At 44.0% G+C, this 16,176-nt stretch overlaps 1 protein-coding gene across 6 annotated transcripts in view; it reads right to left on the reverse strand.

Moving 5' to 3' along the window:
• Positions 1 to 16,176, reverse strand: part of Susd1 (sushi domain containing 1) — a 139,922-nt gene that overhangs the window by 62,555 nt on the left and 61,191 nt on the right. For all 6 annotated transcript variants that reach the window (XM_042696997.1, XM_042696978.1, XM_042696988.1 and 3 more), the window contains exons 9-10: positions 11,113 to 11,204; positions 10,135 to 10,321 (exon numbers count right to left, since the gene is read on the reverse strand). In XM_042696997.1, coding sequence (XP_042552931.1) covers positions 10,135 to 10,321; positions 11,113 to 11,204 — 279 coding nt within the window. The remainder of the gene's footprint in view (positions 1 to 10,134; positions 10,322 to 11,112; positions 11,205 to 16,176) is intronic.

Raw genomic sequence — 16,176 nt, forward strand, 5'->3', positions numbered from 1 at the left:
CCCCCCATGTTTGAAGCTGTTTTTTATTTCTGTACCTTTTGTCTTGTATGCAAGTTTATCTGATTTGGGGAGGGAAGTACAGAAATGGTGGACAGAGGGTGAACTAATTCAGCAGTGACACTTACTAGACACTTTGTTGGAAATGAACTACACAACTTGTGGGTGAAAGGGGGAGGGAGGGAAAAACCTGGGAGAAATGAGGGGGGGTATGATATGGTTCAAAAAGAAATGTACCTGACTTATATAACTGTAACCTCTCTGTATCTAACCTTTACCCCCCCTCCCTCGAAAATGATGATGGTTGGATGCTGTGGGCTTTAAGCCAGCGTGGTAAATAGGTTCATCTTCAGCAAGTCAAATGGTTTGGTGTGCACCTCATTTCATGTTTTCAAGGCTTGGTTCCCAGTGTGATATGAGAGGTGGTAGACTATTACAAGGCAGGGCTTAGGAGAAGGTAATTAAGTCATTGGGAATGATACCCTCAGAAGTGATTAATGTGTCTCAAGAAGGAAGTTAGCCGGGTGCTGGTGGCTCACACCTATAATCCTAGCTACTCAGGAGGCTGAGGTCTGAGGATTGTGGTTCAAAGCCAGCTGGGGCAGAAAAGTCCATGAGACTCTTATCTCCAAAAAAACACCAGAAAACCAGAAGTGGCGCTGTGGCTCCAGTGGTAAAGTGCTAGCCTTGAGCAGAAGAGCTGAGGGACAGTGCGCAGGCCCAGAGTTCGAGCCCCATGACCCACCCAAAGAGAGAGAGAGACAGAGACAGAGACAAAGAGAAGTTAGTGGAGGCTCACTCTTATAATCCTTGCTACTCACTAGGCTAAGATCTGAAGATCATGGTTCAAAGCCAACATGGGCAGAAAAGTCCATGACACTCTTATCTCCAATAAACTACTCAGAAAAAGCCAGAAGTGGCACTGGGGCTCAAGTGGTAAAGTGCTAGCCTTAAGCACAAGAGGCTCAGGGACGGTGCCTAAGCCCTGAGTTCAAGTCCCAGGACTGGCAAAAAAAAAAAAAAAGTTAAGGTCATAAAAACAGTACAACTTGGCCTACCTCATCTCTCCTTCCTGTCTACCCATATGATCCCTTCCACATGCCCTCCATAAAGATATCATCCACCATGAAGCCCTTCCCAGAGAATAAACTGATAGGGCAGCCCTGTCAGCGTCAAATGGGAAGTAAACATAAGTCTCTTTTCTTTTCTAATGTCCTCAGCCTTGCTATGCAATGGACAGTGGATTCCTACATGGGGAAGACCAACCTGACAGACTTCTGTATCCTTTACAATCACATTTCTCTGATCTGAGGTTACCCTTCCACAGATACATTTCCCAAGTAGACTTTTTACTGAGAGGAATCTCTAGTGGCTGGCTGGCGCCAGGGCTCTCACATCTACAGATGGTTACGTTCACAGAGTTTAGGCCTCAGATGCCACTCAGCCTGTGGCAACAGTGTGTCAGTCAGTAACCAACACACACTATCTATGTCTCATACATGCCTCACATTATACTCACCCCAACAAATCTACCAAACAGAAGGTAGTAGGAAAGTATTTATTTTCTCTCCTTCTTAGGGTTTCTACCTGGCTGAAGTGGTAAGAACATCTTTCCTTTCCCATCTTTTCCTTCCTCTGTAATCAGAGTTCCTACCTGTCCTTCTATCCGGGTGATCTATGAGAGAGCCAGTGTCTGGCGTTGGTCCCAGGGGCTCCTATCCTTTTGGTTTTGAGTTTTTCTTTGGTGAAGCATAGGCAGCCTGAATGCAGGACAGGTTCTGTGGCACCTGCTCCCTTCCATGGCTTAGGAAACCTGAATCAAGGCAAAGCTAAAGCAGGTTGACATTTTCCCTATAGATTCAACTTCTCCCTTAGGTAGGGAGCAAAGCTGAGGCAAGGAGGAAGTTTTAGAAAGATTTTTTTTTTTTGGGCCCCAGGCCCAAGCCTGTTTCACCTGCAATAAAACTATCTTTGGATCCTATCTCACTTTCGTGTGTATTTTTCCTTCCCTCCCTCCCTCCTTTCCTCTCTCCCTCCCCCACCCTTCTCTCTCTCTCTCTCTTTTTTCTCTCTCTCTTAATTTTGGTGGTACTGGGGTTTGATGGTAGTACAAGGGTCTTATACTTGCTAGGCAGGTGTTCTACCACTTTAGCCACATATTCCTCATAATTTAATTTTTACAGGGTCTTGAAGTTTTATCTAGGATCAGCCTTGGACTGTAACTGCCCCACCCACAGCCATTCGTGTAGCTAAGACCATAGGCATGCACTATATGCTCAGTTTGTTGACATGGGGATCGTCTCCACCTACTCAGTAGTTGCCAGGGCACTTGGCTCTTATATATCTTTTTAATGTTCTTAAACTCAGAGGTGGAACAAGTATGATTAATACTTTTGAAAATGTTACTTTAGCTAGGTGCTGGTGGCTTACCAGTAATACTAGCTACCTGAGATCTGAGGCTTGAGGTATGAAACCAGCTTGGGCAGGAAAGTTCATGAGATTCTTATCTCCAATTAACCACCAAAAAGCCACAAGTGGAGTTGTGGCTCAAATGGTAGAGCACAAGCCATGAGCACAAAAGCTCAAAGACAAGGCCCAGGACTGGCATATACACAAAAACATCTCATTTTATACATGAGAAACGTGACACACAGAGAACTAGTTAGTTGCATGTAGTGAGGCCGTGATCTGAATCCATTCTCTGCTGTACACGTTTCTCATTCATGGTGGTATTTCTTGAACATGTGCATCCACCATAGTGATCTAGCAGGTTTTTATCACCTTTGAGTGAACTGATAAGATCCACTAGGTTTTCATTCCTATTATTGTAGTACTGGTGCTAGGGATTGGACCCAGGACTTCACATGTACCAGGCAAGCTTGTTACCATTGGAACCCCCTTTTGCTTGTATTTTGTTTCTGAGATAGGCCTTCAAACTCATGATCCTCCTACCTCCATCCTCCAACTGGCACGGGTCACCAGGGTGCGGCCACTCAAAGATTTATTTTAACAAATGTATAACTTAAGAAACTGAACAGTGGGTAAATTAGAAAAAGGTGAAAAACCACAGGCTGTCCGGTAGTCGGGGTAAGAAGAGCCTGAGGGCTGAAGGCAGTGATGGCCGAGTGGAGGAGAGAGGGCAGGAGTGACAAGATGTGGTAGAAACAAGGAAGGGAAAGAGTGAGGGTTTCTGTTCTGGTCACTGGGTGAGTGATGATGACAGGGCATGGGAGAAGATGAGGAAGAGAGGAGCTTGGGCTTCCCTGCTGATCACTGGGTCAGTGATGATGTCATTCACTGAGTCAGGAGGCAAGTTCCGAAGCAGGCCACTTCTAGACCTGTAAGGCTGAAGCATCTGTAGAACTTTCCGGAAGGCAGCTGGAAATCCTGAGCCAGGTCCTGGGTACAAATGCTACAGGGAAGACATGGTGCCATTTCTTAAATAGCAGTGGATGTGGCTGTCAGGGGACCCGATACAAGAAAAATAAGGGCAGCCGGTGGCCTAGAGGAAAGCCAAAACAACTGGAACTCTAGAGCTCTGTTAAAAGTGTGAAATCTAGGATGGTTCCAACAACACCCACATAGGGTGGCACAGGTCCCATTTTCCCCAAGGCTGTGGGATTGCTAGGGACCCTGGGAGGCCCCTTGGAACACCCCAACGACAGGCAAGACCTCATGGAGTGCATTTGCTAAAGGTCTCTGCTACTTTCAAGAAAAGTCCAGAAAGACATTCCAAGAAGGCGGCCGCTACACTCCTTCAAGTGGTGAAGGCAGAAAGAGGAAAAGGCCCAGACCGCGGAACATGTGCGTCTGCTGGACAGTTCTTGCCCTCGGGCCTTAATGACATTTTTCATCTGTGATGCTTTGTTGTAACAGTAAAATAACTGTTTTGTTATCTCCCATTTCCTGTTTTCCGCCTGGAGGGAGATTAACTGGTCACTCTTGTGCTTTTCAAATTATGTCTCTGCTCTTCTCCAAGACAAATAGTTCAAGCTCCTCTAAACTAAACTTCCAAACCCTCAGTCACAGCAAAACACAGTGCTCACTTGGTTGGAAGAAGATGAAATACTAGGAAACAAGCAGGAAGGTTTACACCACTCTCAGCTTGTTCCAGGACTACTGCCCTTTGCCAGGCTAGTGTGCTTCTCAGAGGTTTCAAGGTGCCACTGGCATCTGGCTGATTCAATCAACATGAGATTCAAACTGGGTTTTGCCTTGGCTCAAGCTGAGCAGACTTGTTCCAAGTAATCAGTCCTCTTGACTGCTTGCTTTGTTCCCAAAGGGCTGCTTTCCTTGTTGTCCAAGTTGTGGTCCTGGGATGATCTGGTCTATTTCCCATGGAGCCTCCTTCCTGATCTAAATTCCATCAGATCCAAGACAAGGGATGATCCTATGTGGTCTGGAAAATAGTGGCCTTTCTCCCTGGGTGTGTGCCACGGGAACAGAACCTGCAGGCAGTTTCTTTACCAGTCCTACACATCAACAATCTCAACCCTGTGCTAGAAGCAATGACAATTACCATGGAGGTTTAGCTTCATCTCATCCATTAAAACAAATTCCAAGCCAGGTGCTGATGGCTCACGTTGGTAACCCTAGCTACTCAGGAGGCTGAGACTTAGAAAATTGTGATTCAAAGCCAGCTCAGGTTAAAAAAGGTTGTCAAGACTCCATCTCCAAAATAACTAGCAAAAAGCCAGCCTGGAGGTATGACTCCAGGGGTAGAGCACCAGCTGAGCAAGCAAACTAAAGCAAGCATGAGGCCTAGTTCTGCAGAAAGGAAGGATTTCCTTTCCGTGTTTCCTTCCCTTTTTCCTCCAGCATTCTTGGTTCCGAAACTCGAGAACTCAAGTAGACACCATGTTGTATAGTGCAAGTGGTCTACCTCCCTCACCAGTATCTTTCTCCCTACCCCGCCCACCCAGCCCCCCATACACACTGCCACACTGATCCCTCTCTGCTTCTCTGACTATCCCTATGCAAAAGAGATTCTGCCTAATATCTAAACTGTTAGCCAAGGTGTGAATGTCCTGACTCTTCATGATCCATATCCATATGGAAGCTTAGCCAGGAGCCAGTGGCCCCTGCCATCTTAGCTACTCAGGAAGCTGAGATCTAAGGCTCATAGCTCGAAGCCAACCAGGACAGCAAGAGTCCCTGAAACTCATACCTCCAATTAACCAGCAAAAAGCTGGGAGTGAAGGTGTGTTCCCAAGTAATAGAATAGCCAGCCTTGAGCAGAAAAGCTAAGGGCCAGTGCTCAGGCTCTAAATTTAAGCCCCTGTACTAGCATGTATGAGGGCACATGCATGCACACATGCACACAATACACACACAGAGGCACAGTGAAAGTGTGTTTATTCTGCATTTGCTCTAAAGAGGGGTGTGAACTATTAGCCTATTCTTAAGAATTCGATCCAATGAGTCACTGGAAGACACGAACCAGAAACCCATGATAGACTCCATCTTCCCACCCCCACTTCAGAGCCCTCTTCCCAGCTCACTGGACATTTGCCTCTGTCCCTCAGCCTCCTAGAACTTTCTCTCTTCTCTCTGAGGTCAGCGAGTATTTAAAGCTCTCGTCTTCATCCTGTTCCCATCAGTAAGATCTGGCTTAAAGGAAGGGGAATCCCGCTGATGACTTTTCTTCTGGGAAATCAACAGCTGCATTTTCCAGGACCAAATCCTCAGCCTAACATTTCTGGTAAAATTCAACAATCAAAGGATTTTACCGAAACAAAGCCAGATCAGGCTTAGGAGAATCTGTTCATATCAACACTTGACATTCTTTTCTTTCTCTTCCATAAAAGGAAAAAGGTTTTTAAATAAAGTCTTAACTTGAATTTTCATCCAATTTTTAAGAGTTGCAAATTCTCAAAAGTAGATAAAGTTGGAAAATTCAGTTTCAGAACTCAAAAAACTTAACCAATGAACCTGAACAACTCAACAGTGTCCCCTGGTGGTCACGAGCACAGCTGTGAGCTTGAGCTACTAAGGTCTATTTAGCCTCTAAAATTAGCTAGAAAGAAGTATCTCATCACCACGAAACCTCCAACTCCTAACTCAAATAATATGAAATGTTCATTGAAATAAGAAATGTTCACCAAAAGCAACGATTAAGAGGATCATGGTCAAGTTCTAGGATTATAGGTATGTACCACCATGCTCAGCTCACACTCATTTTTATTAATTTATTTTATTTTATTTTTTTGGGGGGTCCAGTCATGGGTCTGAACTCCAGGCCTGGGCGCTGTCCCTCAGCTCTTCAGCTCAAGGCTAGCGCTCTACCAGTTGAGCCACAGCGCCACTTCTGGCTTTTTTTTCTGCTTATGTGGTGCTGAGGAATTGAACCCAGGGCCTCATGCATGCAAGGCAAGCGCTCTACCACTGAGCCACCTTCGCAGCCCCTCACACTCATTTGTAAAAGAACACTCTGGCTGCTGACTTATCCTTTCAAAGTTATAGTGAAGACTGACACTGAGGTCTGAAGGAGTTGGGTGATAAGCAAGAGTAGAAAATAGCTCTGGAAAGCCAGGCATGGTGACACACATCTGTAATCCCCTTACTCTGGAGGCTGAGTAAGACCTTGTTGAAGGAGGAGGAAAGGGAGGAAAAGGAGGAGGAAGAGGAAGAGGAGAAGGAGGATGGGGAGCAGGAAAGACAAAGGAGGAGGAGGAGGAGGAGGAAGAGGAGGAGGAGGAGGAGGAGGAGGAGCTGGAGGATCAGCAGCACCTACTACAGAAGTCCAATCAAGCAGTTGCTACTGCTTGGATCAAGCAAGTGGTTGAACATAGAATATATTTTGGTCAGCAAGCCAACAGAAATTATTAGTGGATTACATCCCTGGCCATAAGGGAAATACAAATCAAAACACCAGTTGAATGACCACCATAAAGAACAGCAGCAAATGTTGGAGGCAATGTAAACTAGTGCAGCACTATGGAAAGCAGAGTGGAAATTGCTCAAAAGGCTAAAAACAGAGCCAGGCACCAGTGGGCCAAACCTATTATCCTAGCTACTCAGGAGGCTGAGATCTGAAAATCTCAGTTTGAAGCCAGTTTAGACAGATACATTTGTAAGACTCTTATTTCCAATGATCCAGTTCAAGTGAATATGGCTCAAATGGTAGAGTATCAGCCTTGTATAAAAAAGCCAAGAGAAAGTGCGAGACCCTAAATTCATAATCCAGTACCAACACACACACAAAAATACCTAAGCTAAAAATAGAATGATGATCCAGTGATAACATTCCTAGGCCTTTATTCAAAAGATTACAAATCAAGACAAAATAAGGCTACTTGCACACCCATGTTCATTGTAGCACTATTCATAAAAGCTGTTATAGAAATAGCCCAGATGACCAACAACCTACAAATGCATAGTATAATATCACAAATGTGATGTTATATATCACATTGTATATATACATACTATATCTAATATACATAACGGAACTATATTCATCTATAAGAAAGAATAATATTGTGTCATTTGTAGAAAAATGGAAAAAATCAACCCATGTGAAGTCAAGAAAAGGGCATATCAGTGGAAGCTAGACCTAAAATAAACATATATGAAAACACATACTAGTCCATATGCATATGGACATGATCACACCGACTGCAGGATGGCATACCCAGAGGTGAATTTCCATAGTGTGACCCCCTGAACAATTAACAGTCATTTTAACAAAATGACGATGGGGAATAGGAAGTGAGTGGATGAATGGAGAGGAAGGGCGGGTGAATACACTCCTAACACTCAGTGTACAGAGGGGAAAATGCACTGGGGAATGAAGAGAAGGGGGGGATGACATTGGAGGGGGTGGGGAGAGCCATCCAGATGCACTGTACACACAAATGGACGTGTTAAATTGAAACCCCTTTGTACGGCTATTTGAAGATAATTAAAAAGTAAAATAAGTTAAGGCATGGGATGGAAGCAGGACTGACTCTCTTGGCCTGAGCAGTTAATTGGGTGAATACCAATAACAGTTATAGATGCCTACGTAGAAAACAGATGTGGGGGAAAGGGAGAGTGAGAAATTAAAAATTATCTTTGATTTGCTTATTATGATCAGCAGGGTATGGTAGAAGATGGATGGACATGTGAGTTGGGTCCAGAGAAGAGACTGGAAGTAGACATACACATTTGGAGATCCTCAGCATATAGGGAATACTTAAAGCTCTGAGATTGAAGGAAATACTTAAAGCTCTGAGATTAGCAGAGGTCTCCTACGCCAAAAGTCTAGATAGTGAAAAGGTGGGAGAGACAAGGCTGAAGAGAGATCGATAAAAATAGAGAAACTTCAAAGAAGGCTAAAGGCCAGGCTCTGGTGGCTCACGCATGTAATCTTTTTTTTTTTTGGGTGGGGGGTGGTCATGGGGCCTGAACTCTGGGCCTGGGCGCTGTCCCTCAGCTCTTCAGCTCAAGGCTAGCGCTCTACCACTTGAGTCACAGCGCCACTTCCCGCTTTTTTCTTTTTGCTTATGTGGTGCTGAGGAATCGAACCCAGGGACTCAGGCATGCAAGGCAAGCGCTCTACCACTGAGCCAACTTCCCAGCCCCTCACGCATGTAATCTTAGCTACTCAGGAGGACTCAGTCTGAGGAATGCGACTTGAGGCTAGCCAACAACAACAAAAAAGTCTGTGAGACTCTTATCTATAAACAAGCAGCACAAAGCCAGAAGTAGAGCCATGGGTGATGTGGTAAAGTGCCATTTATAAGAGGAAAAAAGCCAGGAGAGAGTGAAAGGCCCTGAGTGTGCATATGTGCATACACACACACACACACACACACACACAGAAAAGGTGCCACCAGAAGGAGCCAACACAGAGGTAAAGGTATCTGGAGAAGGAAGAGTGTTAATGCTGTAGAGAAAATCATAGATAAGAACAGTTTCCCATTACATTTGACAAGATGGAGGTTGAATGGAACCATTCCATAAAGCAATAACATACTTCCTCCTAAATGGAAGAGTTAAATAGGAGGTGAATGAGAGCCCACGGTGTACATATTTCTTTCAAGGAGTTTTCATGTAAAAAGAGGCAACACAGCCAGAGGGGAACACAAGCTCTAGTCATTAACAAGGAAGATTCCGCAGCATGTTTGGCGGGCAATGCTGGGAATAATTCTGTATAGGGAGTAACTGCTCACTAGGCAAGAACAGGATACAGTACAAAGATGAAGGAATGACAGCTTTACAAGTAGCAGGACAACCCAGTACTTGGTGGCTCATGCCTGAAATCCTAGCTACTCAGGAGGCTGAGATCTGAGAACTGTGGTTCAAAGCCAGCCTGGGCAGCAATGCCCTTGACACTTTTATTTCCAATTAAAACACACAAAAAAGCCAGAAGTGGAGCTGTGGCTCAAGAGGTTGAGTGTTAGCCTTGAGCAGAAAAACTCAGGCACAGTGCCTAGGCCCTGAGTTCAAGCCCCGGGATCAGCACAAAGGAGAGGGAGGAGGAGGAGGAGAAGGAGGAGAAGGAGGAGGAGGAGGAGGAGGAGGAGGAGGAGGAGGAGGAGGAGGAGGAGGAGGGGGAGGAGGGGGAGGAGATGCAAGGGGACTTAGGAGATGTCAGTTGTAAATCCTGACTTGATTACTTATAATTTCTCAGTGAAACAAGAATATAATACTCTTAGTACTGGCGGGGGTGGGAGGAGCAGAGTTCATAGGTTTGAAAAGAACAGAGGAGACTGGGTGGAGAGTGGATTTGTTAGGGGTCTATACTGAGATTGACCAGCATTTCCTCCCAAGATTAACATATGTATTTGTACCAGAAGACCAATTGAATAGAGCACCAAGAAAGAGAATTGGATTTTTTTTTAAATCTTTTAAATCTGATATTTTTCTTAAAGTATGAAATATTTCAACTGTTTCAAGCACCTAGAAAAAAATTAATGCACATATATATGCTACCTAGATTTAATTACCATGTTGTCTCCAGCATCAGTTTAAGAAATAAAACATTCCAGACACAGTTGCAAGCCCCTGAGGGCCTTCCTCTGATTTGCGTCTTCCCTCCTGTCTCTCTCAAGTTCATTGAACAATGGCTGAAAGCAACAATGTTGCTCTTTCTCCCCACCAATCAACAGCTCCCTGTGACTCCTCAGCCAAACGCTGTTATTCAGGATTTACCTGCTATCTGGGTTGTCAGGGAGATGACTACCGGGAGTTCTGAAGACAAAGCCTGGAGGCTGATACTGTAGTTGGTACCCGGATGCAGGTCCAAGCATACTGCAGGGGTGGAGCTGCTGGTGGTGGTATTAAAGATCACTTCCTGGGCAAATTCCTCCTGGTACCATCTCTGGCCCCAGATGTGTAACTGAAACATAAAAACACAAAGTGAATCATGGACTTGAAACCTTCTCCAGGTTTCCTAGGCCTCTTTCTCATGTAAAGTTTCTTCAAAAAGTAAACTGCAGTGGTGACCAAATAATAAAGTTGTGATGCCATACATTTTTAGTATGATTATACTATGGAGATAATAAATATATTTTTTAATGAAAGTGCACCAAAGACACTTAGCTCCTCCTTATTTTTGTAGACTCCTTGTGGAAGCCTGTTGAGAATACTTGGGGAGCAAGGAAAAAGAACATTTTCCTAAAAAAAAAACAAAAACTTTAAAAACCTGAACTCAGCAAGACCTGAACTAGGACATTCCCAGTGGAGCTGGTAGAAGTTGGGAAGGCTGGCACTGGTGGCTCATGTCTATCAGCCTAGCTATCTGGGCGGCTGATATCAGGAAGACCAAAGTTACAAGCAAATCCCAGAGAAAAGAAGTTGAAGAGACTCTGTTTCCGCAGAAGCAGCTGAGCAGGGTGGCAGCATCTGTCATTCCAGCTACAATGGCAAGCCCAAATAGGTGAATGGGGTCTAGGCACACACCTAACTGGCTAGAGGCATGGATCAGTGGTAACATATCTGCCTAGCAAGCGTAACTCCCTGAGTTCAAGCCCTGCCCAGCACAAATTGCTGGTTTCTTACTTCTGATTCTGTCACCATAAATCTTCTAGTGCTAATGGCAACCACCTCATAATTTTTAGGCTCACAGGTATGCTTTAAACCCCAACACAAGACAAGCAGCTACAAATAAAGTAATTTTCAGTAACTTACTAAGTACATTTCTTCTATATCGGCCGTCTTCATGCTTTTCCATCTCAAGCAAGTCTCATTAAATATTGAAACATTACTGATGATCTGTTTTACTGCAAGGGAAAAGAATGAGAAATCCGCTTACATGCTATACACAAAACATTAACTTTTCATTAAACCATTTGCCAAGGATAAGCATTAACACTGGATGAGCTTAATACTGGATGCCAGTACTAGGGTTTGAACTCAGGGCCTCATGCTCCGGCTTGGCTATTTTGTTCAAGGCCAGCACTCTATCACAGCTCTACTTCCCAGATTTTTGGTGGTTAATTGAAAATAAGAGTCTCTTGGACATTCTTGACCGTGTTTGCCTGGCTTATCTTGATTTTCAGATTTCAGCCTCCTGAGAATCTAAGATTACAGAAATGAGCCACCAGCACACAGTCTGAGTTCAGCAACTTTTTATTGGGGGGAGGATGGGAGGCAGTCCTAGGGCTTGAACTCTGGGCCTGGGTGCTATCTCTGAGCCTCTTTGGGCTTAAGGCTAGCACTCTACCACTTGAGCCATAGCACCACTTCCAGCTTTTTCTGAGTGGTTTATTAGTGGGAAGAGTCTCTCAGACTTTCTTGCTTAGACTGGCTCAAACAATGATCCTCAGATCTCAGCCTCCTGAATAGCTAGGATTACAAGTATGAGCCACCAGCACCTGGCTCAGTGATTTTTTTGCTGTTTTTGTTTTGGTTTGTTTGTTTTGTTTTGTCAAGGTGGTGTACAGAGGGATTATAAGCACAGGGGTAATAAGTACATTTCTTGTTGAACTTGTTACCCCTTTTTCAAGAATATTTTTATTTAGAAATTCATAGCAGCAATGTCCAAGAAACACCACTTTCATATTAGGGAAATCAATCCTGATGAAAGATTTAAGAGCCAGAGACTTCAGTCAGAAGATTCCTCTTAGAAATGAAGTCCACTCACTGTAAAGTCCCTTGTTTTTCTATGTCTAAATTATAATGTGTTGTCCAGGGCTTTGGACAGCCTGACTGATACAAGAAAATACCAGTTGGAAATTCTGATCTAAGAGGTATCTCTCAGTGCAGAATTGCTCCTTGAAGAACTAAAACTATCTTAAGCAGGCAAACTTTTCATATGATGGTTCTCTCTTGGCTGGGGTCTCCATATTGCTTATGATCAAAGAAGCATGTCTTGGCCTCTGCTCAGTTTCAGGGTAACTGATCTAAAGGTGATTCCAAATCTAAAGGGTAATACATTTTATTGAACAGGCATGCCCTTAAACCTTCCTGAAACACAGACTACATATTCAAAACTCTGCTATTGGGGAAGAATGACCCCCTGTCCCTAAACTGGAAATAATGGCAGACTTGCTTGGAAGTTTTGTAGGAGCACTGGGATGATGGATGATTCATAAGACAACTCCCAAAGCACCTGAAGGGAAGACGAGCCCATGGGAAGAAACAGGAGTGTTAGCAAACACTCCTGGACTGACAGGTTTTTATGAATGAGGCTAAGTTGGTGGATGTGACCACTCCATATGGACTGAGCATCTTTACACAGAGGAAAAACTTGCTCCACAGATCATAGCTACACTCCAAACACTGCAAATGGAGCAGGTGGGGGAGTATAGGTGGTTAACTAACAGCTAGGTATAGAATGCTGGGTACAGAGCACGGGCATGGAGATTAGAAGCAGTGATCCAGGGGATGCCTATGTTTCTGAATCATGCATAATATAATACCCAATACTATTAATAATTTAATACCATTGGTAATGCTTTTTGCTTATATATTCTTTTTTTTTTTTTTTTTTTGGTCAGCCGTGGGGCTTGAACTCTGGGCCTGGGCGCTGTCCCTCAGCTCTTCAGTTCAAGGCGAGAGCTCTACCACTTGAGCTACAGCGCCACTTCCGGTTTTCTGGTGGTTTATTGGAGATAGGAGTTTCACGGTCTCTCCTGCCTGGGCTGGCTTTGAACTGCGATCCTCAGATCTCAGCCTCCTGAGTAGCTAGGATTACAGGCGTGAGCCACCAGCGCCCGGCTTTTTGTTTATATATTCTATATTAGTATTATTATAATAATACTTACAGTAGTAAAGAGCTCCAGATCACACAAAAAGGAGAAAGTTTCTCAACTCATTAAAGGTGACTACGTCATCCACAATGCCCAAGCCATATGAGGATGGCATTGAACAGTCACTGAACATGCTGTGCCAGGCTCCCTGGTCCTACATACCAAAACCCAAACCGCAATATCACCCGACACAAGTCAGCACTACATTCAGCCAACAATACACTGGGACTAAGGAAGACTTATTCTTGGATTATTATTGGAAGATCTAGAAATAGGTTAACAGAGAGAAATTCTATGGTTTCTTTTATAGTCACAATGCTTAAGATATTTAACATACATGCCTGACTTAAAATCCTACTCAACTAGATCTGTATAGAGACTCTTTAATTTAATAGTGCTTATTAGAAGCCATTCTAGTCACCCTTGAGACAAAGAAGCAATTTGTTATATAATAAGGAATCCGAGGCTGCCTCGTGATGCAGCCACTAATCGGCTCTGGGGAGGGTATGCCAGATGATGTGGAAAAGGAGGCGAGAAAATGGTCAAGCTACAATGGCCAAAAACAGGAACAAATTTTGTGACTTCCAGTAAATCTTAGTCAACTGGAAACCAAAAAGGAAATTGCTTGAAAACAAATGCAAATAGCAAGAGCTGGGCAAAATGCATAGTATATGAATATAAAAATAATCTTCATATCTTCTTCATATCTACAAGAAAAAAGGATGATATTCTGAATAATGACACCCCAAAGATGTCCACCTCCTAGTCCCTGGCACCTGTGAATATGTTACTGTGCAGAGCAGAAGAACTTGATAAAGGTGATGATGACTGAGAGATTAGTGGAATTACAAGGATCCTTACAGAGGAAGAGAGATGAGAAAATCAGGGCTACAGAAAGATCACATAAGGCCAAGCCTGGTGGTTCACATGTGTAATCCTAGCATTGGGGAGGCAGAAACAGAAGGGTCAAGAGTTCCAGAACAGACCCAGCCATCAAAAAAGGAAGGAACAGGGGTAGGAAGGTGGCTCAGTGGTAGAGTGCTTGCCTTGCATGCATGAGGCCCTGGGTTCAATTCCTCACCACATAAGCAGAAAAAAGCCAGAAGTGGCGCTGTGGCTCAAGTGGTAGAGCGCTAGCCTTGAGCTGAAGAGCTGAGGGACAGCACCCAGGCCCAGAGTTCAGGCCCCGCAACCGGCAAAAAAAAAAAAAAAAGAAAGAAAGAAAGAAAAAAAGGAAGGAACAAGTCAGGCCTTGATGGCTGTGCCTATTCAATTAGCTACTCGGAAGCTGAAATGTAAAGAGTGCAGTTTGAAGCCAGCCTCGGCAGGAAAGTCTATATGATTCTTAGCTCTGATTAACCAGCAAAAAGCCAGAAGTAGAGGGTGGCTCAAGTGATAAAGTGTTAGCCTTGAGCAAAAAAGCCAAGTGAGAGCCCAAGTCCCTGTGTTTAAGCCTTAAACTGGTGCCCGCACATGCACACATGCGCACGCATGCATGCTCACACACACACACACACACACACACACACACACACACACAGAGGAAGAAAAGAGGAAGGGAGGGAAGGAGAGAAAAAGGGAGAAAGGGAAGGAGTGAAGGAGGAAGGGAGGGGAGGAAAAGAGAAGCAGAGGTTGAATTGATTACTTTTTTTTTTGTTAGTCATGGGGCTTGAACTCTGGGCCTGGGCGCTGTCCTAGCTCTTCAGCTCAAGGTAAGTGCTCTACTACTTGAGCCATAGAGCCACTCCCAGTTTTCTCAGTAGTTTACTGGAGATAAGAGTCTCACGGACTTTCCTGCCCAGGCTGGCTTTGAATCTCCATCCTTAGATCTCAGCCTCCTGTGTAGCTAGCCACAGGCACCCAGCCTGAACTGATTACTTTTAAAGATGGAAGGTAGGGCCACAAGCTAAGAAATGTAGGCAGGCGCTTCAGAAACCAGAAATCACAAGGAAATGGTGTCTTCTTGCTGCTTAAAACTCCAGCCCTGCCAACACCTTAGCTGTAGTCATGTGACAGTGATTTGATTTGATTTGATTGTGAAAGTGATTTTAAACTTCTGATTTCTGGAAGTATATAATAATCAGTTGTATTATTTTCAGCCACTAAAACTCTTTGTCAAACCAGCAAGTCAAACTAATGCAAGTAACAAAATACAACAGAGAAATTAAAAGATCCTCATTCAATAAGAGAGGAGACCAGAAATAAACTTCAAATAATCAGAAATATCAAAAACATTCATGTAAGTTTTTTCTCTTTTTGGGGGGCGGGGGGAGTGGGGGGGCACACATGACAGGTTTGACCTCAGGGCTTTCTATTTTCTAGATAGCACTGTACCACTTTAGTCACATCCCAGCCCTTTTTGTTTGTTTTATTTATTTTTCAGATTGTCTCCCACCTTTTGCAAGACTGTATATAATCAACCCTCTCTTCTGTAATCCTGGGATTACAAAAGTACATCACCCCACCTAGTTTATTTATTGAAACAGGAGGATCTTCCTAATGTTTGTGTGTGTGTGTGAGAGAGAGAGAGAGAGAGAGAGAGAGAGAGAGAGAGACAGCGCTAGCCTACAACTGTGAGCTACTTAATTTTTACCTCTTAAACCACTGTCCCCAAGTTTTTAAAGAACATAAAAGAAAAACAATAGAGAGAGAGAAAGGCCATGTAGTGGAAGAGAAAGCTTCAGAAGTAAGTGTCAATTCTCTACCAGTTAATGTACAAGTATAATACACTTTCAATGGGAATTCCCGTGGCTCTTCATAGAACTTGACAAATTCACTCATCCATTCAGTGGATGTTTTTTTAAGTTCTTACTTTGGGCCAGGTGTGCTCTGGGGGCTAAATGATAAGGTGGCAAGAGAGAATGCCAGCTGCCATGCTGACGCTCACGCTGGGAGAGGATGAACGGGGAGAAGGGATGGCTGGGAGGTGACAAGTGAGTAGAGATTGGCAGGAAGGAGTGAGTCACGGGCTAGAGGAAGAGGAGTCAGCAGGAGAGAACCA

Source organism: Dipodomys spectabilis, unplaced genomic scaffold (assembly GCF_019054845.1).
Source record: "Dipodomys spectabilis isolate Male_0828 unplaced genomic scaffold, ASM1905484v1 ptg000006l, whole genome shotgun sequence".
Taxonomy (NCBI): Eukaryota; Metazoa; Chordata; class Mammalia; order Rodentia; family Heteromyidae; genus Dipodomys; species Dipodomys spectabilis.